Source organism: Scyliorhinus canicula, chromosome 20 (assembly GCF_902713615.1).
Source record: "Scyliorhinus canicula chromosome 20, sScyCan1.1, whole genome shotgun sequence".
Taxonomy (NCBI): domain Eukaryota; kingdom Metazoa; phylum Chordata; class Chondrichthyes; order Carcharhiniformes; family Scyliorhinidae; genus Scyliorhinus; species Scyliorhinus canicula.
In genome coordinates, this window is record NC_052165.1 from 44,674,132 (window position 1) to 44,698,940 (window position 24,809).

The 24,809-nt window shown below is 49.2% G+C and overlaps 1 protein-coding gene across 2 annotated transcripts in view; it reads right to left on the reverse strand.

Moving 5' to 3' along the window:
- The window catches only part of LOC119955292, a 233,119-nt gene that overhangs the window by 72,635 nt on the left and 135,675 nt on the right, over nt 1–24,809 (reverse strand). For both annotated transcript variants that reach the window (XM_038781371.1, XM_038781372.1), the window contains exon 10: nt 10,730–10,993. In XM_038781371.1, coding sequence (XP_038637299.1) covers nt 10,730–10,993 — 264 coding nt within the window. The remainder of the gene's footprint in view (nt 1–10,729; nt 10,994–24,809) is intronic.

Consider the following 24,809-nt stretch of genomic DNA (forward strand, 5'->3'; position numbering starts at 1 on the left):
CGAACAATTTCATCTCACAAAGCCTGCCTTCCATTGGCAGTAAAACATACTAAACTATAGCCATGATTCCACCCTCTCCTCGCAAGATAATTGCGTTTTTTAACAAATCTTTTTATTGGTTTTCACATTCTTATGCTACCCATTTCAGTTCATACATTAAGTTACAAGTGTCATAACTGCGCATAATATTGAACTAAGGGCAGCATGGTGGTGCAAGTGGTTAGCACTGCTGCCCCACGGCGCCAAGGTCCCAGGTTCGATCCTGGCTCTGGGTCACTGTCCATATGGAGTTTGCACTTTCTCCCTGTGTTTGTGTGGGTTTCATCCCCACAAGCCAAAGATGTGCAGGGTAGGTGGATTGGTAACAGTAAATTGCCCCTTAATTGGAAAAAATTAATTGGGTACTCTAAATTTAAAAAAAATAATAATATCGAACAAAAACCAAGGCAAAATTAAAATTACAAAAGAAAGATAAACCAAAGTGCGAGAAAAACAAATCACAAATGAGGATCACTGTAAATGTTAATATCTGTCCGATGATGTAGATGTGCTGATAAGTCGCACATCAGGTGCCTCTCCTCCTACGAACCTGAAATAGGCTCATTCACCCGAAATAGTCCACTAACACAAAGGGAAAGAAATATCCCCGGACCTCAACCGACGACAGCGCAGAGGGAGATGTTGAACAGCAGCCACTGCAGAGGCCGTGTAGAAGCAAAAAGTGTAAAAAGCCAGGAGAAGCAAATGGCTGAGCCGGCAGACACACGAGGCGTCGAAACTCAGGCATTGCCAGAGTGAGAAGGACCCAGCTGCCGCAAAAGGAGCACCCCCCCCCCCCCCCCCCCCCCCCCCCCCGCCTCACCAGGGGCTGGGTGATGGTTCTCTCAAGGGAACTGAGAGAACACAGAGAGGAGACGAAAACCGATATCCAGGCTGCGGTCAGGGTGGTGGTTGCGGAAGCTCTGGTGACCATGGAGGAGGCCCTAGACAAGGCAGAGAGGCTACTGTGTGGTAGTCACCACTGTTGGTATCCTGCAGCTGCACCCTCAAGCAGACAACGCCACGTCAGCCTTCGTCCACTGGCTAGCTTGCTTTGAAGCCTACATCGGATCAGCGACAGAACAACCCTCAGAACTCCAGATCCTGTACACACGGTTGAGCTCCGATATTTTTCCCCTTATCCGGGACGCACCCAACTATGCTGAGGCCATGGCGCTTCTGAAAGAGAACTACACCCGGCTGATCAACAAACTCTACGCCAGGCACCTCCTGTCGACGCGGCAACAACTCCCCGGTGAATCATTGGAAGATTTCTGGCGTGCCCTGCATGCCCTGCGACTGCCAGGCAGTTTCGGGCGTTGAACATTCCAAACTCCTAATCAGGGACGCTTTCGTTATGAGCATAGGGTCAGCATACATCCGCCAGTGCCTCTTGGAAGGGGATACGCTCGCCCTCGCGGTGATCAAGAAACTCCCGACCTCACTAACGGTACCCTCCCGTAATGTACAAGCATCCGCCTTCGACCGCACAGCACCCCCCCCCTCCTGGACATCATGGACCCCACCAGCGACCGCCCTCAGCCAACCCCAAGCCTGTGCCCCGGGGTGCCCAAGTGCTATTTCTGCGGGTGACAGAGCACGCCCAGCAGCGCTGCCCGGCGCGGAGTGCAATCTGCAAGGCCGGAGGGAAGAAGGGACATTTCGCTGCGGTGTGCCAGGCCCTGTCGATCGCCACTTTAACCAGGCCCATTGTTCCTGCACCCCCCACGTGCGCCCCGTGGGCGCCACCATTTTCGTCCCCGCAACCCACGTGCAGCCCTTGGGCGCCACCATCTTTCTCGCATCAGAACACGTGCGGCCCATGGGCGCTGCCATCTTCCCCCATCAGACCTCGTGCAGCCTGTGGGCACCGCCATCATTAACGCAGCCCGCCACGTGCGGCCCGTGGGTGGGCCGCCATCTTTGGCAGCATTTTGGACGGCGCCTCAGGACCCCTGCTCATCAGGCACCTCACCAGCCGCCGGCCAGCCTGGGGCCCACCAACACCAGCAGCAGCTCACCTCCATCACGCTCGACCAGTCCCGGTCACACAGCCTAGCAACCGCGGCAACGACGGTGAAAGTCGATGGCCACAAGACACCTTGCCTTCTCGACTCTGGGAGCATGGAGAGCTTCATCCACCCCGATATGGTAAGGCGCTGCGCCCTCGCGGTGCACCCCATTACCCAACGAATCCCCCTGGCCTCTGGATCCCACTCCATGGAGATCCGGGAGTACTGCACCGCCACCTTCACCATCCAGGGTGTAGAGTTCAACAACTTCCGGCTCTACGTCCTCCCCAACCTCTGTGCTGCCTTGCTACTCAGCCTGGACTTGCAGTGCAACCTCCAAAGTCTAACTCTGAAATTCAGCGGGCCCCTGCCACCCCTTACTGTATACGGCCTCATGGCCCTCAAGGTCGACCCACCTTCCCTGTTTGCAAACCTCACCCCGGATTGCAAACCCATTGCCACCAGGAGCAGACGGTACAGTGCCCAGGACAGGACCTTCATCAGGTCAGAGGCGACTGTGGGAAGGCATCATCGAGGCCAACAACAGCCCTTGGAGAGCCCAAGTGGTAGTTGCAAAGATTGGGGAGAAACACAGGATGGTCATTGACTACAGTCGGACCATCAATCGGTACACGAAGCTCGACGGGTAACCCCTCCCACGCATATCTGATATGGTCAATCAGATTGCACAGTATCGGGTCTTCTCTACAGTGGACCTGAAATCTGCCTACCACCAGCTCCCCATCCGCAAGGCGGACTGCCAATTCACTGCGTTCAAAGCAGGCGGCCGCCTTTACCACTTCCTTAGAGTCACCTTAGGCGTCACTAATGGGGTCTCGGTCTTCCAACGGGAGATGGACCGAATGGTTGACCGGTACAGACTGCGGGCTACCTTCCCGTACCTGGATAACATCACCATCTGCGGCCATGACCAGCAGGACCACAAATCTAACCTTTCCAAATTTCTCCACACCGTCAAACTCCTGAACCTTACGTATAACAAGGAGAAGTGCGTGTTCAGCACCAACCTCTTAGCCATCCTTGGCTATGTGGTGCAAAATGGAGTTCTAGGGCCCGACCCCAACCGCATGCGCCCCCTCATGGAATTCCCCCTTCCCCACTGCCCCAAGGCCCTCAAACGATGCCTGGAGTTCTTCTCATACTATGTCCAGTGGGTCCCTAACTATGCGGTCAAGGCCCGCCCACTCATTCACTCCACCGTTTTCCCCCTGATTGCCAAGGCCCACCAGGCCTTCAACCGTACCAAGGCCGACATCGCCAAGGCCACGATCACGCGGTCGACGAGACCCTCCCCTTTCAAGTCGAGAGCGATGCATCAGATATTGCCTTGGCCGCCACCCTCAACCAGGCTGGCAGACCCGTGCATTCTTTTCCTGCACCCTCCATGCCTCCGAAATTCGGCACTCCTCCTTCGAAAAGGAGGCCCAAGCCATCGTAGAAGCTGTGCGGCATTGGAGGCATTACCTAGTCGGCAGGAGATTCACTCTCCTCACTGACCTTCATTTTCATTAACACACAGCGGGGCAAGATCAAAAATGATAAAACCTTAAGGTGGAGGATTGAGCTCTCCACCTACAATTACGAGATTTTGTATCGCCCCGGTAAGCTCAACGAGCACCCCCGATGCCCGATCCCCCGAGGTACATCTGCCAGCGCACAAGTGGACCGACTCCAGGTCCCACACGATGGTCTCGGTCACCCATGGGTCACCCGGGTCTTTCACTTCATAAAGGCCCGCAACCTGCCCTTCTCCATTGAGGTGGTCAGGACCGTCACCAGAGACTGCCTGGTCTGCACGGAGTGCAAACCGCACTTCTACCGGCCAGACCGAGCGCACCTGAAGGCCTCCTGTCCCTTTGAATGCCTCAGCATGGATTTCAGAGGGCCCCTCCCCTCCTCCGACCGAAACACGTACTTCCTGAACATGGTCGCTGAATACTCCAGTTTCCCCTTCACCATCCCATGCCCTGATACGACATCTGCCACAGTCATCAAAGTCCTCAATAGCATCTTCACTCTGTTCGGTTTCCCCGCTTACATCCACAGTGACCGGGGATCCTCCTTTATGAGTGATGAGCTGCATCAATTCCTGCTCAGCAAGGGCATTGCCTCAAGCAGGACGACCAGCTACAACCCCAGGGGAAACGGGCAGGTGGAGAGGGAGAACAGTCTCTCTCAGGGACCTGGCACCAGCTGGTTCACCCCCCCACTCCCCTCAACTGCCCCGGCGCCACCCATCCTCCCCCCAGTGAATCTCACCACAGCCCCTGCTCCAGGATGATCCGTCCTCCCCTTGGTCCCACCTGGGGATGAAGATGAGACTACACGCTCCCAGAGTCACCGGTGACCAAGCCGGTGCCTGCATCGCCACCGGGACTGCGGCGCTCACAACAGAGGATCAAGGCACCCGACCGGCTAAATTTGTGAACTTTCCCCAAACTGTACACTTTAAAAATGATCACATACATGTAAATAGTTTTTCCACCACCCCCGCTGGACTCTTTTTTAACAGGGGGTGAATGTGGTAGTCACCACTGTTTGAAGATATTACGTATATGAGAAGTAATACGGTAAGGCTCCTGTACTATAGGTACGGGGGTAGATCCCTGCCTGCTGGCTCCGCCCAGTAGGCGGAGTATAAATATGTGGGCACACCGAGCTACAGCCATTTCAGCAGCAGCTGCAGGAGGCAACACATCTCTGCTTAATAAAGCCTCAATTACTCTCTACTCTCGTCTCGTCGAAATGGATAGTGCATCATACTGGAAGCCCACAAAAGCACTATAGAGGAGCTAGAGAAGGCCTCAACAAACCAGGGCGACCGGATCACCACCCAGGAAAAGGAAATATTGAGGTTGGTCTGAGAAGAAAGATTGAGGACCTGGAAAACCGATCGGGGTGCCAAAACTTGCGGATTTGTCGGCCTGTTGGAGGGAATCGAAGATAGGAACCCCACAGACTATGTGACCCAAATACTGTGCAATTTGGTGGGAAGGGATAGCTTCCCCAACCGACCAGAAATAGTCAGAGCCCACCAGTTGCTTCATCCAAAACCCAAAGCCGGGGAACAACCGAGGGCAATAATACCTAAAATGCACCGGTATCGCAAGACCGGGAAAGAATCCTGCACTGGGCAAGGCAAACAAAGAACTGTAACTGGGAAGGTTACCGGATCACAACCTACCAGGACATTGGTGCTGAGCTGGCCAAGTGCTGGGCAGAATTCAACAGGCCCTTTACAAGAGCAGCAGAATTTGGGATGCTGTACCCAGGCAAACTCTGGGTCACATTCCAAGGGAGCACTTCTTCACGGCCCCTATGGATGTGGATACGTTTGTCCTGGAGAACGGGCTGGAGAAACGGCAGCAGGGACAGCGGTGAAAAGACCATCTGAAGAGACGTTATTTATTTATTTACTAAATGTAACCAGTCCAATGAACACTTTGCGTGGGACTGCACTACCTTGTCCTGGGGACGAGAGGTGACATAGAGGTAACAAAGAGCGAGGACAGCAGAGCGCAGGAAAGGGTGAGGAGAATGGCAGGTAGGCAGCACGGAGAACAGAGGACACATAACCAACCCTGGGAGGGGGGCCACCACACTAGCAGGGAAGCTAGCCCCATGAAACGTGAAGGAAAAAGAGGCCATGGCACATCTCCCGCAAGGGAGAGAGCACATGGCAAAAGGGAGGGTGGGCATCAGAAACTGGGGACAATTAGGGGAAGAACAGAGGGAAGGAAAAGGGGAGGAGGAGGAGGATTGGGGAGGGGGGTAGGGGTGGCGGTGAGAAAATACCATAGAGGGTACAGAGAAACAATAGCAAGGGCATTAGGCTGGGTGCAACAGGCCATACATGGCGATTTGGAACATAAAAGACATCGCAAGCAACCACTTTTGAGGGTCCCTGAACAAAGGGAAACCTTGGAGTGCAGGGGCTCACCCACATGGCGTACACACAGTTGCCGGCCATGTTGAGTGGCCCCTGGACAAAGGGAAAGCCCGTAGCGCAGGGGCCCAGCCTCAGAACAGTGACAACGGCTATCTTGGAAGGCCCCCTAAAAAATAAGGGGACAAAGGGAAATCCCGGAGTGCAGGGGTCGCATCCACCAGGTAAGCATGGCTGATCCCGCAGGAGGTGGAAGGGGGGGGGGGGGGGGGGGGGGGGGGTACCCAAAACCCATCAGAATAGTCACCTGGAACTTCAGGACACTCAACAGCCCACTGAAAAGATCCAGAGTCTTCGCCCACCTGAAAAACCTGAAAACCGACATAGTCTTCCTCCAAGAGACGCACCTGAGCGGGAAGTACCGATTGTGAGTAAGGAAGGACTGGGTGAGACAAACCTATCATTCCTGCTACGGGACGAGAGTCAGGGGGGTAGCCATACTGCTAAAATAGAGGACGATGTTTACTGCGACGAGGACGGTTACGGACCCAGGGGGACAGTACATCATGGTCAGCGGAGCCCTGGTAAACGTGTACCCACCAAACAGGGATGACAGTGTTTATAAAGAAGACCATGGCGGAAATCCCTGACATCGACACATACCTATGTATCATGGTGGGGGGGTCTTTAACTGTGTACAGGGCCCACGGACAGACAGATCGAATCCCAAAACTGGAAAGACCTCCAACATGGTGAAAGAACTCGGCATATTCATGGCACAGATGGGGGCCGTGGACCGATGGCAGTTCACACACCCAGGGGAGGAGTTCTCCTTCTTCTCCCAGCTACACAATGTATATAGACAGATTGACTTTTTTGTAGTGGGGAAATCGGTGTTTCCAGGGCTAGTAAGAGTGGAATACTAAGTGATCGTAATCTCCAACCACGCTCCACACTTCATGGATGTGAGGTTGGAGATGGGCCGTGCCCAACGCCCCCCCCCCCCCGTGGAAGTTGGACACAGCCCTTCTGACCGATAAGGCTTTCTGTGAGAAAATATCATATGCCATAAACGAGTACATTTCTAATAACCAGAATGGGGAGGTCTCACCCTGAATCTCTGGGAAGCGCTGAAGGCTTTGATCAGGGGCGAAATTATTGCTTACAAAGCACGAAGAGATAAGGAAGAGAGGGTGGCTAGGCAACAGTTAGTCAACTCTATATCGGAAGTAGACCAGCAAAACTCAGAGGCCCCGACCGTAGAGCTCCTGGCGGAGAGGAAAAAGCTACAAATTGATTATGACCTGATCTCCATCAGGAAAGCAGTGCGCCAACTCTGCCAGGGGACCCTGTACGAGCATGGAGACAAAGCCAGCCGTCTTCTGACTCACCAGCTGAGAAAGCAGGCAACGACGAGGGAAATAGCTCAGATTAGAGACAGCAAAGGCAAACTAATAGCAGAAACAGAAAAGGTCATCGAGGCATTCGAGACCTCCTACCGGGGTCTGTACACATCCAAGCCCCCAGCAGGGGACTTCAGGATGAAACAGTTCCTCGATGGGATGGACATGCCAGTCGTGGAGGAAGAAAGGAAACAGGAGCTCAAAGCACCACTAAAACTGGGAGAAGTCATGAAGAGTATTAACTTCATGCAGGCAGGGAAGGCACTGGGACCAGACGGATTACTGGCGGACTTGTACAAAAAGTAACAGCACTGGTCCCGCACCTACGGGAGATGTTCACAGACTCGCTGGCGAGGGGAACTCTGCCGCCTACGCTAAGCACAAGCCTCAATCTCGCTGATACCCAAGAAAGACAATGCCCCAACTGTGTCCGTGATTGACACTTGGGAGGCTGACAAGCTGCAGTCGCATATACACATTACACTCCCACACATACTTATCCCAGCCAAAAAGATGGCACTGGTTGTGTTGGGATGCACCCATAAAGCTGATAGTGGTGTTCCCCCAGGGGGGCTGACCTAAGTTCAAAGTAGGCTGCTAGTGGTGTGCGCAGCTGCATGGCTGCCTTTCTGGCTGCGGCAATGGTGTTCCGTGCCCGTTCACCCCCGACCCCACAGCCCACCTCCTGGCCACCCTCCGCTACTCCCCCCCGCCCCGAGCAGAAGCCTGCAGACCGGCGGAAAAACGGTCAGCAAATTACGGCGCTGTTTCACGATTTTTAAAAGCACAAGTGAACCGCGCCATCGGAAATTCGGCCCATCGGAGGCAGAGAACTGCGGAGGGCCCGGAGAATACCGGGTCGGGCCCGCTAATGATATGCAAACAGTGTCTACTGTACGTGCGTTCTGGAACGCATTGACACTGCTGTCAAGGTGCTGGAGCATTGCGATTTACCGTCAAATCGGCGCCTGCCCGATTTTGGCATCGGAACCGATTCTCCACGCAATCTCCTTTCGATTTTGGTGTCGGCTAACGGAGAATCCCGCCCCAGAACTTTCAAATATTCTTCCATTATTTTTAAAGTCGGCCTTTCAGGCCTTTCAAATCTGGCGGACGCAACAGGAAGCTCAATTTAGAGCATGGAGCAATTGCCCCCGTGCCCCTTTCCCTAGCCTGCTCAAACGTGATGTGGAGATGCCGGCGTTGGACTGGGGTGAGCACAGTAAGAAGTCTTACAACACCAGGTTAAAGTCCAAGTGGTTTGTTTCAAACACGAGTTTTCGGAGCGCAGCTCCTTCCTCAGCTGAATGGCGAGGTATGTTCCAGAAACATTTATATAGACAAAGTCAGAGATGCTGGACAATGCTTGGAATGCGAGCATTTGCAGGTAATCAAATCATTACAGATCATTACAAATCATTACAAATCATGCAGAAACTGCGACAACGAATGAACGGGCATCGTGTGACAATCACCAGGCAGGAATGTTCCCTTCCAGTCGGGGAACACTTCAGCAGTCAAGGGCATTCAGCCTGTGATCTCCGGGTAAGCGTTCTCCAAGGCGGTCTTCAGGACACGCGACAACGCAGAATTGCCGAGCAAAAACTTGTAGCTAAGTTCCGCACGCATGAGTGCGGCCTCAACAGGGATCGTGGATTCATGTCGCATTACATCCACCCCCCACCATCTGGCCTGGACTTGCAAAATCCCACCAACTGTTCTGCCTTGAGACAATTCCCACCTCTTTAAGCTGTGATTATCCCTCTCCCTGGATCTGTAATGATTTGATTACCTGTAAATGCTCGCATTCCAAGCATTGTCCAGCATCTCTGACTTTGTCTATATAAATGTTTCTGGAATTCACCTGAGGAAGGAGCTGCGCTCCGAAAGCTCATGTTTGAAACAAACCTGTTGGACTTTAACCTGGTGTTGTAAGACTTCTTACTGTGCTCAAACGTTGGCTGCCTAAGATCCAGGGCTTACCTGCTCCCATGAATCCATTGGGCCGTCCTCTTCCTCCTCATGCAGTCCCAGTAGCACTCCCCAAGACTCTTGGCAGTGCTGGGACTGATGAAGGGGCGAAAGTCGCACTTGACCCTTGTCAGCGCATAATGGCTGCAATGTGGGGTGGGTGGAGCAGGTCAGCTCCATGCCAACTTTAATTCCGTGCAGGGTGGAGTTAGGGCACGCCATCTGGCCTCTGTAATATTCAGCCCTCGAGCAAAATGCTAGGTTCACACTTGCTCTTCCAGCACTCGGAGGAGCATTGCACTCTTTGAAGTCCCATGTTTTGCATGAGACATTAAACTGAGGATCTCTGACGTCTACAAGGGTTTCGTAATGTCCCAAGTCACAGAAGAAAAGCAGAGGCGTCCATCTGGTGTTTTGGCCAATATTTGTCCCTCAACCAAGATCATTAAAAAAAAATAGCTATCTGTTCTTTATAGCATTGCTGTTTGTGGAATCTTGCTATGTCTATAGCGATTGCTGCATTTCAACATTATACATCTGCCAAGTCTACCAACTAGAAGGGCAAAGTCACCTAATGTGTAGGAATGCTATCATCTCCCTTCATCATCACGGACTCAAATTCCTCAACCTCTCCACCTAACAGCCTTGTGTTAGTTCCTTCTCCACACGGACTGCAGTCAGGAGTAAGATTAACATCACCTCCTCAAGGGCAACTAACAGAGAGTAATGGTGAACAGTTGTTTTTCAGGAGGAAAGTGCTTAGTGGAGTGCTCAAGAGATGGGCACTGGGATTTTGGTATACACGAGTGACCTGTGCTTAGGGGCACAAATGTTTCCAGATGAAACGTGAAAAAATAGTCAACAGTGAGGAGGATAGATACAGATTTCAGAAAGACTAGCAAAACAAACAGACACATGGCAGATGCAATGGCTAGCATGTGACTTTCAATTCCAAATTTTTATTGAAATCTGATTACATTATCTGCCAAGGTTGGATCTGAACCATTGTCCCCAGACCATTAGCCTGGTTCTCTAGATTACTAGTCCAGTGCAATACCACTGCAGCACGTTCTCCATCAATTGTGACCAGTGTACTAAACTGAATGAAGCAAGTAAATCATTGCTTCACCTGGAAGGAGTATATGGAGCTTTGGGCAGTGAGGGGAGAGAAGGCAAAAGGGCAGTTGTTCCATCTGCTGTGATTGCATAGTAAGGTGCTTTAGGAAGGGGACTAGGTGTTTGGGGATGAGGAAGGAGGGTCTGCAAAGTCAGTATGAGGAGCTAGTAACTAAATTAAGAAGCAGAATCTCAGAGGTAATAATTCCTGGATAATTACCTGAGCCACATGCAAATTGGCATAGCACAAATAAGATTAGAGAGAGGAATCAGTTACTCACGGTCTTCAAAGTTGGAGACATGTTTAACCTCCGAGCCTTGCACTCCAGAGGGTTTTGTTGCCCGTAGCTTAACAATTGTCTGCAAAGCTTTCGCTTTTCGTGCTTGAAATTGCCGCACTCTCTCAATCTCCACCAGAACACCATGGCTCAACCCTGGTGGAGTCTGTCGACGAAGGTGATCTGTTTGTGAAGCTACAATTACCCTCTCACTCTTAACAAGACTTGAGATTGACTCCAACTCCTTATTTAGGTGAGTGGCTCGATCTAGAAACAAGATCCAAAAAGCGGTGAAGGGAAAAAAGATCATTAATATAAATAGCACCTTTCACAGCTTCAGAACATTCCAAAGCATGTCACTACAGTTGTAATGCAGGGAAACATAGCAGCCAGTTAGTGCACAGCAATCTCCCCGTGACAGCAACAAGATAAATGACCCGATAATCAGTTTTAGGTGGTGGTTGGGGAATAAGAACACAAGGAAACATGGGCAGAAGTAAACCATACGGCCCTCAAGCCTGCTCCAGCATTCAATACCATCATGGCTGATCGAGAGTTTCAACTCCATTTTCCTACTCACTCCCATATCCTTTAATTCCTGAGACACCAAAAATCTGTCTATCCCAGCCTTAAATGGATTCAACAACAGATCATCCGCAACCCTCTGAAGCAGAGAATCCCAAAGATTCACAATCCTTTGAGTGAAGTAATTTCTCCTCATCTCAGTCCTAAATAATTGGCTCCTTATCCTAAAACTATGGTCGGAATTTTCTTAGTCCACGCCGGGTCGGAGAATCGTTGGGCTGGGCGCAATTCGCGCGACACCACCCCAAGGCCGGTCTGCCGATTCCCGGTCACCGGAGAATCGGCGCCATTGGCGCCAGCGCAGTGCCAGCAGGGGGCCGCGTAGCCCCCCCCCCCGGCGATTATCCGCCCGGGATGAGCCGAGTGGCCGCACAAAGGAAGCCCAGCGTCTGGTCTTGCCTGACGGGACCTCGGCGTCCATCCTGTCGGGGCAACCTGGTGGGGTTGTGGGGGAGGGGGGGTCCGACCCCGGGGTGGAGGGGTCTCCACCGTGGCCTGGCCCGCAATCGGGGCCTACCGATCGGCGGGCCGGCCTCTCGTGGTGGGGGCCTCTTTTGCTCCGCGCCTGCCCCTGTTAGCCCTATGCCATGTTGCGTTGGGGTCGGCTCGGGGAAGGGAGCTACCGCGCATTCGCACTGGTCGCAGCGCACATGCGCAGACCCGCTGTGCCCATTTGACGCCATGGGTCGCTCCAGTGCCATGCTGGCCTCCTGTAGGGCAGAGGATGGCTACACATAGCGGTTCGATGACGCCGTTGTTAAACTCTCCAGTTTTTACGACGGCATCAACACTCTGCCTCCAGACCAGCAGAAACAATCTCTCAGAGCCTGCCCTATCAAGCCTCCTCAGAATATTGTAGGTTTAAATGAGATTGCCTTTCATTCTTCTAAACCCCAGAGAATACGAGCCCAATTTACTCAATCTCTCATCATAGGACAACCCCTCATCCCAGGGACTAATTTAGTGAACCTTTCCTGTACCGTCTCTAATGCAATACATTCTTCCTTAAATGCAGAGACCAAAACTGCGCATTTTATTTCAGAAATGGTCTCACCAAAATCCTGAACAATTGTAGCAGCGTTTCTTTCTTCCTTTACTTCAACATATTTGCACGTATATTCCATTTTGTTGCCCACTCACTTAATCTGTCCATATTTCTTTGGAGCCCCTTTCCACCTAGCTTGGTATCATCAGCAAACTATTGACCAGGACACAAGGGGAGAATTTCCCCACACTTCACATAGTTATTCAGCAGCACAGTAGCATAGTGGAGAGCACTGTTGCTTCACAGTGCCAGAGTCCCAGGTTCCATTCCCGGCTTGGATCACTGTCTGTGCAGAGTCTGCACGTTCTCCCCATGTCTCCGTGGATTCCCTCTGGGTGCTCCAGCTTCCTCTCACAAGTCCTGAAAGACACGCTGTTAGGCGAGTTGGACATTCTGAATTCTCCGTCTGTGCACCCAAACAGGTGCCGGAGTGTGACGACTGGGGAATCTTCACAGTAACTTCATTGCAGTCTTAACGTAAGCCTACTTGTAACAATATTAAAGGAATATTATTATTGGTTTTAAGAACAGATGGGGGTGTAAATTCTCACCTGGATGATATTGCAAGGTCAGGTCTCTGGAGTGGGTGCTTGAACCTTCAAACCATTGAACTCAGTAGGCAAGAGTGCTACCCACTAAGCTGACATATTGCTCTGAGTGACGAAAAGGGAACAGCAGTGACTGTAGAAATATCTCACTGCTCCTGGTTTTGTTTATTGCAACTTGTTTACAAAATTCTCCCAAGAACTGGAACATTTACCGTGTTGTAGACCTGCAGGCTGGAATTCCGAAGATGTTGTCGGCTCCCCTCATTTGAATTGCTGGTGAAAGGATTTTCCTGTGGATTGACATTTGTCTCACTGGGCCAGCCCTCTCTTTATTTACCAATCGCGGCTCTCTTTATCAATTCTGACAAAATGTCAGTCAAACTAACCTGGAGTAGGAATGGGGGAGTGGGCGGTGCTGGGGTGAGAACAAAGAGAAGGATTTTCTGAAGGATTTTCTAACGATCAGCAAAGACCTGGCATGTCCAGTGTGTGGCCCAAGAACGATCACTCCCCTGGCATCCTCCAGTCCTGCACACGACTTACCGCTTTTACATCATCACTCTTTAAATAAATTTTAGACTATCCTGTAAACAGATTCAATTCTGCAGTGATTCTCTGCAGTTAACCTGCTCCCTCCAAATGCTGCAGTCTTCAGGGTACATCACACAGCTGAATGCTAAGTACATCCAGCAGGTCATCACTTTACAATCAACATTGTTGGGATTAGTGAACAAGCAGGCACCTTGTTAACTTTCAGTTACAGCTAATTTGTCACCATCAGCAAAAGAAACTGAATTTACAACATCTGCTTGAACTGCACAGTGACTAAACTCAGCAGTGTACTCTTCATCAAGAGTTAATTAACTCAGTTTATTGGATAGTTCACTTTTTAAACCAAAGAAAATGCTTTTAATGATGTCACTAAATTATTAAAAGAACAGAGGGCGGGATTCTCTCAGATTCTCTGCAGATCGGCACCATTGGCGCCGGTGTGATTGGTGCGGCGCTGGTAGCGGGCCACTCTACGCGGCCGGCCCGCCGATTCTCGGGCCGGGATGGGCCGAGCGGCCATCGTGAAAACGCCCAAGTCCCGCTGGCGCTGTCCACATCTGCTCTCAGCCGGCGGAAACTCAACGTTAAAGGGTCGGGTGGCGGCCTGTGGAGTGGGGGGGGTAGGTGAGGAGGAGGGATCCAACTCCGGCGGGGGGGGGGCCTGAGATGTGGCCTGGCATGCAATCGGGACCCATCAATCGGCGGGCCGGCCTCTGTGTCTCCTGACCTCTTTTCTTCCACGCCGGCGCTGGTACTCCTGCGCCATGTTGGGTCGGGGCCAGCGCGGACAAGGGAGACACCACACATGCACGGAAATCACACCGGTGGGACGGCGCATGCATGGGTTCGCACCGGACCCACTGCGCATGCACGCATCCCCCGGCCCACATTCCACGGCCTGATCAGCAGCTGGATCGGCGTGAACCACTCTAGCACCCTGCTGGCCCCCTGTAGGGGCCGGAATTACTGATAAATGGGGCCGTGTTGACGCCATCGAGAAATACGACGGCGTTTCCGGCGGCATCAATACTTTGCCTCAGGATCAGAGAATTCCGCCAAGGGTGTCTAGGAACATTTATCCATCAATCGAGGCAGAAGAACAAAGAGATCTAGGGGTACATGCTGTTGGGCACGCCGTACATGCTGTGGAGTGCGGCGTACATACTGTGGAGCGCAGGGTACATGTGGTTGAGCGCAGGGTACATGTGGTTGAGCGCAGGGTACATGATGTGGAGCTCGAGGTATGTACTGGGGATCTAGGGATACATGCTGTGGAGCTCGGAGTACACAGGGAGGATCTATGGATACTCACCAAGGATCTAGGGATGGGATACACACTGAGGATCCATGGGTATACAATGAGCATCTAGGGTGCACAATGATGATCTGACGGCATACACTGAGATTCTAGAGGTACATGCTAATGATCCAGGATTACATAAGAACATAAGAAATAGGAGCAGATGGAGGCCCTTCAGTCCTTCCAGCCTGCTCCGCCATTTAATGTGATTATGGCTGATTTCTGTGATTTTGTTCGAGGCTATGGACCAAGAGCTGACGAATGAGATTAGGATTGGCAGATCAGGTGCCTTTCATATGACGTTTCAGACTCGATCGACTGAACAGTCTTTTCTGCACTGTATTTTTCTGTGAATCGATGATCTTCTACTTGAACACCATTTTTCCTGCACTATCTCCATATCTCGTGCTGTTCTTAATATGTAGAAATCTATCAACCTCTGTCTTGAACATACTGAAATACTGAACTTCCACTTCCCTCTGGGCGAGATCAGTGAATCCTGGCCCCAGGTAAATTGGGTAAGCGTATATTTAAATGAGCCTAATGGATCTTTTAAATATGTATGCCTGGATCTCGCCCGGTGAGAGCAAGATCCAGATTGTGCCACGCAACAAGATTCAATTGAATCTCGCGAGACATTTCAAATATTGTGAAGCTTGATGCTGGCCTCTCGTGATATTCGAGAGATTCATCCCTACACCAAGTAGGGCACAACAAGGGTGCTGAATTGTGCCCTGTGTATTTGTTTAGTTTCGCTGTTGTTTCCTTGTTCCCTATTATAAATTCTCGCGACTCCACTTGTAATAGACCCATATTTGTTTTTGTTAATCTTATCCTTTTTACATACCTATAGAAGTTTTTATAGTCTTCTTTTGTTTTTCTTTAGTTTAATCTCATAATCCACTTTTCTTTTCTTAATCTTTTTCTTGGAATTAAGAATTTTAAAATGCTCCCAATTCTCAGGTTTACAATTATTTTGGCAACCTTATTCGTCTCTTCCTTTGATCTAATACAATCCTGAATTTCTTTAATTAGCCACGGTTGGAACACTTTGCTGATGCATTTTTGTTAATGAAAGGAATGTATTTTTGGTGTAATATATGTATCAGTTATTTAACAGGAAGCCATCACCAGTCTATTGTCATATCTTTTATGCTGTTTCCCAATCCACCATAGCCAATTAGCACCTCATACTATCATAGCACAGTAATAGCATAGTGGGTTTACCCACACCACATGGACTTCAGCGGTTCAAGAAGGCAGCTCACCACCATCATCTCAAACACAATTATGGATGGGCAACAAATGCTGGCCTAGCCAGTGAAGCACACACCCTGCAAACAAAAATTAATTTTAAAGAAGGTTTCCTCTGTGAGACACTCGTCTCTGATTGAATGACAGCACTTTCAAACATAATGTAAAATTCTACCATATTATGGTCATTCTTCCCTGAGGATTCCTTTACAACAAAGTTATTAATTGGCCCTTTTTCATTGCACAATGCTACATTTAAAATAGCCCATTCCCTAGTTGCTTCCTCAATGCATTGCTCTGGAAAATTATTTCATATACATTCCAAAAATTCATCCTCCACAATATCAGTACTAATTAAATTGAAATCCCCCATGATTACTGTATTACCCTTGTTATACACACCTCTAATTTCCTGATGTATATGTTTACATTACTATTGCTGTTTGGTAGCCTATAAACAACTCCCACCAATATTTTCTGCCCTTTGCTGCTTCTTAGTTCCAAAGAACAAAGGTCATCTCTCACTACAGTCCTGATACCCTCTTTTTTTAAAATTAAGAGTACACAATTATTCTTTTTCCAATTAAGGGGCAATTTAGGATGGCCAATCCATCTACCCTGCACACCTTTGGGTTGTGGGAGTGAAACCCACGCAGACACGGGAGAATGGGCAAACTCCACATGGGCGGTGACCAGGGTTGAGATCGAACCCGGGTCCTCAGAGACGCAGTCCGAGTGCTAACCACTGCACTACATGCCGCCATCTAATAACTTCTTTAATTAACAGAGTTACCCCACCACCTTTACCCAGCTCCCTGTTCTTCTTGAATTGGATATTCAGATCCCAGCTTTGGTTTCCTTGTAGCAACTTGTCTGGAAAGGCCATCAGACCATACATACAAATTTCTATTTGAGCTGACAATTCATCTGTTTTATTGCAAGTACTGTGGGCATTCAGGGAAAGAGCCCTTAATTTAGCTTTCTTAATGTGTTTGTAAACTTTGGCCTAAATGCTGGTACACTTAAGTTTGCAGTCACTTTCCCTTCCTGCTGTACTCTGATTATCGTTACCGTTACTGCTACCTTGATCTAATACCTTGTCAATTCCCTTTAATTTATTCAGTTTTCCACGACATAATCTATTCTTCCCTCTGTTTAATTTAAAGTTCTCTCCCTTCCCCAGTTATATGACTCGCTAGAACACTGGCTCCAGAATGGTTCAGGTGAAGACCATCCCAACAGTACAGCCTGCATTTTCCCTGTATGGGTGCTAGTGGCCCAATAACCAGTACCCACTTCTCCGACACCAGTCTTTGAACCATGCATTCATCTCTCTAATCTTATTTGCCCTCTGCCAATTTGCACATGACTCTGACAATAACCCAGAAATTGTTACCTTTGATGTTCTGCTTTTAAGTTTAGTGTCTAGCTCCTTATACTCGCTGTGCAAAACATATTTTCTGCATGGAACACGACAACTGGATCCCCCTCTGCCAGCCACCACCTCCCGTCCCCCCTCCCCCCATCCCCTCCCTCTGCAAGTTCCTCTTCTACCCTGAACTACACAGCCTTCTGGATTTCTGCCCTTGGCTGCAGAAAATAGTGTTAACCCACCTGGCTATACAGTCCCCTACTACCACTACATACCTTTTAACCCCCCCCACCACCACTTGAATGGCTTCCTATACAATGGTCAGTCCATTCAACCACACTACAGCCCTTACTCTTGTCCGTACAAGGAGCAAGAACCTCAAACATGTTGTTCAGTTTCAAGGGCTGAAGCTTCTCCACTTTGTAACCCCTTGGTCCCCTTACTTGCCTATCTCACAGCCACACACCCCTGTTCCTGACCACTAACCAAATCAGATTGTGCTACCCTAAGCGATGTGCCTGCCTTCTGGAACAAAGTGTCCAGGTACCTTTGTCCCTCTCTGATGTGTTGCAATGTCGGCAACTCATTTTCCAACTCATTATCCCTGAGTCAAAGCTTCTTAAGCCACAGAAACTTACTGCAGATGTGATTGGTGTGGATGTCAATGGCATCCAGGAGCTCCCACATGCTTCAACCATGACACATAACCCATCTTGCCATATTTATTCTATTAATTAAATTTATTTTTCTTAATTTATAGTTCTAATCTTCACCAAACTCCCTCAATCACCAAACGGCAAACTTCACTCTTTGCACTCAAGCATCACTCAATGTAACCTATTTTTTTTCTTGGAAAGAGAAAAACAAAACTCTGAAGATCTTGAGGTACAAACTGAGGATCTAGAGGTTATATACTGAGGAGCTAAGGGTACATACAAGAACATACAAATGTACGAATTAGGAGTAGGAGTAGGCCACTTGGCCCCTCCAGCCTACTCCGCCATTCAATAAGCTCATCCGCTTGTAACTTCAATGCCCCATTCCTACCTAGCCCAATAACCTTTCACCCTTTGTTAATAAAGAATCTATCTAGTCCTGCCTTAAAAAAGTATTCAAAGACTCTGCTTCCACTACCTTTTGAGGATGAGGATCCCAGAGATTCACAAGCCTCTGAGAGAACAAAATTCTCCTCATTTCCATCTTAATTGAGCAGCCTCTTATTTTTAAACAGTGACCCCTAGTTGTGGATTCTCCAATGAGAGGAAACATCCTAAGTGCTTTCTGCTGAAAAAAAAGGGGAATGAGAGCACTTAAAGCACTGGTTAGTTTCACAGTCAAACCTGAGGGGAGATGAATGAAACAATGAGACAACTGGGTATGTGTGGAAACTATCAATCACAGCTTAGCGAAAACAATTTTACAGAGATATGAATGAAAGGCTTGCAGATCAAAGAGCTGACTGGTTTCCTCTTTCCAGGAATTGACAGGTGCTGCTTCCTCTGCCTGAGCCAGCAGCTGTATCGCTCAGGTGAGTTTTATAGTGGTGATCTTTTTCACTGCCTCTGTCTGGACTGCTCTCTAGCTTCCAGGCGGGGTCTCTCATATGGAAGGCTTCCATGCAGGTGTCCCTCTTATAGGGGGTCTTTCATGCGGATTTCTCTAATTGGGGGGTGTCTCAGGGGTCTCTCTAATTGCGGGGTGGGGTCCCCAGTGAGGGTCTTTGTTATTGCGAAGTCTCTGGTGGGGGCCTCTGTAATTGGGTGGTTCTCTGGTGGGGGATCAGGGGAGTCGGTTCCCCTTGTACTCTGGAAGAGAGGATGACCCAAAAAATCCTGGGGGAGGGGGAGTCTGAATTGCATTACAGGGGGCAGGGAGGCCCGGCAGCCAGACCTCGCTATCGGGCCACCCACTCAAAATGGCGGCCTGATACTGAGATTCGCTAGGGAATCCCTTGCAATCTTCACCATGCATAAATTTGCGCTCCAGGTGCGATTCAGCTCTGGCAGAAGAACATAGGCTCCCAAACGCAGAATTGCTGCTCTGGTCTCCAACACAAAAGCAAAATACTGCGGATGCTGAAAATCTGAAATCAAAACATAAAATGCTGGAAAGACTCTGCAGGTCTGGCAGCATCTGCAGAGAGAGAAACAGAGTTAACTGTTCAAGGTCAATGACCTTTCATCAGAACTCGTGGGTTCTGTGCTGTTTCAGCATTGTCTTGTGAGAGGTGGAGTGTTAGATTTAATTTTTGTGCTCAATTACCTGGAGGAGATTAAGTCCACAATCTTATAATTCAGCAGTGAGTGTTCTACCCAATGAGCCAAGGCTAAATAGCTGATATAGAAAAGTTGCATAAATGTATTAAAAATTTGTCCATTAATATCACACATGGCTTGTATTATTTAAAGATGGGTTGTGGGTTTGTTCAGAGCTGGAAGAGTACTGAAAATATTGTGACGCCGTAAATATCTCACTATTTCACATTCAGCCCTCGGCTTTGTGACACACAGCCAGCTGTCAGTGATAAACAGATCACCGAATTGCCAAAGATATTCTAGCTTTGGGTCGATAGTCTGGTCTCCTTAAACACCTGCACTGGCTATTGACATATCTGCATTTGTTGAACCACACAGTCATATTGTGGCCAGAGAGGTTACAATTCATTGCAGAAAAATAGAATCAGTAACCAACGTCAGTTAATGTCTTATCGACCAAGCTGCATCACATTCCTCACAGCTATATTTCAGCTGAAACCTTTTGTCATTAAGCACATTGCACCACAATCATTCAGTTATTCAAGGCTATAGCAGGTGGCTCCCCCTGATGGTTGAGCCAGTTAAAGCAGGGAGTAGCTGAATCAACCAGAAAGTCATTCAATCCATGCCCTGTACTGAGTTTACCGCTTTCACCAGATGGTGGGTGGGCAAGAGTGCTCCACCACGCCACTGGGCTAGAAACTCCACCAAGGTTCCCATGCCTTTTCTGTTATCCCAGAACACGTGAGTGAAATGCACACAAATGAGGATTGAGGTGGGGGTTTATCAACTTAAGGTCGAACCTTTTGCCAACACTCACCATCCACGAGTCTTTGGGTGAGGCACAAGAGGGCAATTGGCTCCAGTGGAACCTGACCCCAGCAAGGAGGCACTGTATTCAAGAACCAGGGAGAAGAAATTATTAGAGAAATTATTACAGATATTTCTGAACATTGTGTGAAGATCATTGGGTGGAGTTCACACTTTTGGCGCAAATTATTTTTTGATATGGGAAATTGTTTCAAAACTGCTGCATCTACACCTCAGGAAATGCGTGCAGTTTGTACAGCCTTCCTGAACTGGTGCAATCAGCTGATCAGGAGACATGGGCTATATGTGCTGGAATAATTATCATTATACTCATGTTGGAATGTAGGAAACATGGCAACCAATTTGGAAACAGTGAAATCCCACAAACAAGAATATCATAATGACCAGATCTGTCTTTAAGTGGTATTGGCACACGGGATAAACATTGGGCAGCACTTGAGGGAAAATAATCTTGTTCTTTTTGAAATAGTACGACATGATCTTTTATATTTATGAACAGTGCATTTGATTAAGGTCTCAGACGAAAGATAGCACCAGCAACACTGCCTCAGTAACTACGTTTGGGAGTTTATTTTCTATTCATTCATGGGATGTGGCCGTCATTAACCTGGGCAGCATTTATTGCCCATTCCTTATTACCCTTGAATTGAGTAGTTTGCTCAGCATTTCAGAGGGCATTTTTAGTCAACCACATTGCTGTGGATCTGGGGTCACCTGTAGGTCAGAATGGATAAGGATGGCAGATTGCCTTTCCCAAAGAAGTGAACCAGATGGGTTTTTACAACATTCGACAGTAGCCATCGTTAGACTTTTATTTTCAGATTTTCTATTGAATCCAAGGACGCAATTCTCCCAACGGGAGACTGAGTGTTGACGCCGGAGTGAAACCCGGAGTGTTTCACTCCGGCATCAGAGGCCGCTCCTTGCCCCCTATTCTCTCCCCCTAGGGGGGCTAGGAGTGGCGGCGCGTGAATCCCGAGCGCCTGGCCTTGATGCTTGTGTCAAAACGGTGTGCCGGGAATGACGCAGCCGGCGGCACTGAAGTGACATCAGCCGCGCATGCGCAGGTTGGCCGGCTCCAACCCGCGCATGCGCGGTTGCCGTCTTCCCCTCCGCTGTCCCGCAAGACATGGCGGCTTGATCTTGTGGGACGGCGGAGGGAAAAGAGGGCGTTGTTTACAGACGCCGGCCCAACGATCGGTGGGCACCGATCGCGGGCCAGACATCTGCTGAGCACACCCGTGGTGCTCGATCCTCCCTCTGCCCCCCACAGGCCCCACACTCACCTGTCAAGTGCTGTTCACGCCAGCAGCGACCAGGTGTGGTTGGCGCCGGCGTGACCGGTCGGGTTCGGCAGGCCACTCGGCCCATTCGGCTCGGAGAATCGGCGGTCGCCGTGAGAAACGGCGAACGGCGATTCTCCGAGCGGCCTGTCGAAAAACGCGACACGCCATTTTTGGGGGGGTGAGAGAATCGCGGGGGGTGCCAGGGCGGCTTGCCGTGATTCGCCCGGCACTCCCGCGATTCTCCCACCTGGCGTGGGGTGCGGAGAATGGCGCCCCAAATTTATCCTTCTGCCATGGTGGGATTTGAACCTGTGTCCCCAGGGCTTTGCCTTGGGTCTCTGGCTTGCTGATTCAGTGACAATATGAGAATATGAGTCTGGATTACATGCCGAATTTTCTGGAGCAGGACTTGAACCCACCACTGCTGCCTCTGAGGCAAAACTGCTTCCCCTGAAATTCAATCAAATTACCATTGCGGAATCCCCCACTATCAACATCCTGGGGCTTACCATTTACCAGAAACTGAACTGGGCTGGCCATATAAGTACTGTGGCTACCAGTGCATGTTAAAGGCTAAGAATCCTGTGGATAGTAACTCACCTCCTGATCCCCTCAAAGTCTGTCCACTATCTACAAGGCACGAGTCAGGAGTGTGATGGAATACTCTCCCACTTGCCTGGATGAGTGCAGTTTCAGCTACACCTAGAAGCTCAACATCATTCAGGACAAAGCATCCAGCGTGATTGTTACCTTTTCCACAAACAAGATGCACTGCAGGAACTCACCAAGACATCACCTTCCAAACCCCCGACCACTACCATCTAGATGGACAAGAGCAGTAAATACATAGGAAGACCGTCACCTGGAGGTTCTCCTTCAAGTAATTCACCATGCTGACTTGGAAATATATCACCATTCCTTCATTGTTGCCGGGCCAAAATCCTGGAATTCCCTCAGTGTCTACAGTGGTTCAAGAAGGCAGCTCACCACCACCTTCTCAAGGGAAACTAGGGATGGGCAATAAATGCTGGGCTAACCAGTGACACTCAAGGCCCACAAAATTTAATCAGGATAAAAGTAGTGAGCGAGAAGCATAAAACGAATTAAAACACTAAAGGAAAAAGCTGGAATTCGGAAATAAAAACTGAAAATGCTGGAAATTCACGACAGGCCAGGCAGCATCGGTAGAGAGAGAATTTATGGTCTATCACCAGATCAAATAGAAACCCAGAGGGCCAAGCTCATTGAGGTGGTTATCAGAGATCATAGGGCACTTTGAGTACTTCAGCAATTGCATGGAATTTAAAGTTCCCAAACATGTGTACAAATCCCTCCGCTGTCTCATCCCCTCCCTTTTTCTGTAACCTCCCCCACAGCTTATGGTCTCTCAAGGTATCTGTGTTTATCACGCTGGCACACTGACAGTTTTAATCACTTCACCACTGGTGGCCATGCCTTCAGTTGCCAAGGTCCAAAGCTGTGGAATTTTCTCTGCCTTTCTACCTCTCTCTCTTGTATTTTAAGATTCTCCTTAAAAGTTACTTACTTGAACAAGCTTTTGGTCATGTGTCCTAAGACCTCCTTTACAGAGCTTGCATGTTGGCAGGGAGAAGCAGAAAGCAACAGCAATGACACCACAGCCTGTTTTACTTCGTTAGGATTGAGATGAGGAGACATTTCCCCATGCAGCGGGTTCCGGATTTTTCCAATGTTCTACCCTAAGTGAGCTATTTGGATGTTCAGTCATTGAGTATCTTAGTTTTGAAAACCGATAGATTTTTGGATGCTAAAGAAATCGAGGAAGGTGGGCATAGTGCAGAAAAGTGGAGCTGAGGTAAAAGATAGGCCATGATCGGACTGAATAGAGGAGCGGACTCGATGGCCAACGGGATCCTCCTGATCCTATTTAAGTGAATGGAACAAAAAGTAGCCTCCTTTCCATGACAGAGCCACAACATAATAACAATCTTTATTGTCACAAGCAGGCTTACATTAACACTGCAATGAAGTTACTGTGAAAATCCCCTAGTCCCCACATTCCAGCGCCTGTTCGGATACACTGAGGGAGAATTCAGAATGTCCAAATTACCTCACTGCGTCTTTTGGGACTTGTGGCAGGAAACCGGAGCACCCGGAGGAAACCCACACAGACACAGGGAGACCATTCAGACTCCGCACAGACAGTGACCCAACCCAGGATTCGAACCTGGGACCCTGGCTCTGTGAAGCAACAATGCTAACCACTGTGCTACCGTGCCACCCATCAGATCAGATCATCGACGTTAGATGAGTGTGAAAGTGAGCTTGAAAGGAAGGAAAGACAAACAGAATGAAGCCTCTGACAATCAGTCAGAAACAGAGAGTGACATTGCACTGAACACCGGTCAGGCACCTACTGCTATATTTTGTCCACTGTTTGCAGGGCTGTCACCATATAGTGTTCCCAATTGCCTGTGATGTCCTTTTTCTTTTGCTTAGTCTGCTTGCTTTTGATTAAATTGTAATGAAAACACAAATCTGAGTTCTGTCATGGAGTGCTGCGCAATTATTGCTTGTCATCATCTTGTGACACAGTATGATATCAAATGACTCAACGTCATTCAATTTGTTTGGATCGAGTGATAGTTGGATAAATCATTCATCTACAGGAGATGAACTTGTTGTGTTGAGCATTTCATGCAGCGTCAGGTAAATAGTCAAAGGATCAGGTAGCTGGTGATTAAGCTTGCACCTGGATTTCAGGAGGCAGGTTTTCAATATTCACAAAGCAAAGAATAAGACAAAGAAAAAACAAGTATTCATAGATTTTATAATCACAAAAACTTACAGCACAGCAGGAGACCATTCGGCCCTTGACTCTTGTGCCAGATCTTTGAGCAAGCTAGGTCATACATAGCCCGATATTCTGCCTCTCCCCCACCCCTTCTGCTGCTCTTTGCCCGTAACCCTGTCAATTCCTCATCCTCAAGTATCAGTCCAACTTCCTTTCAAAATTATTTACAGAATCAGCTTCTACTACAGTTTGACAACTCTCTGAGAAATATCTTTATTCTCC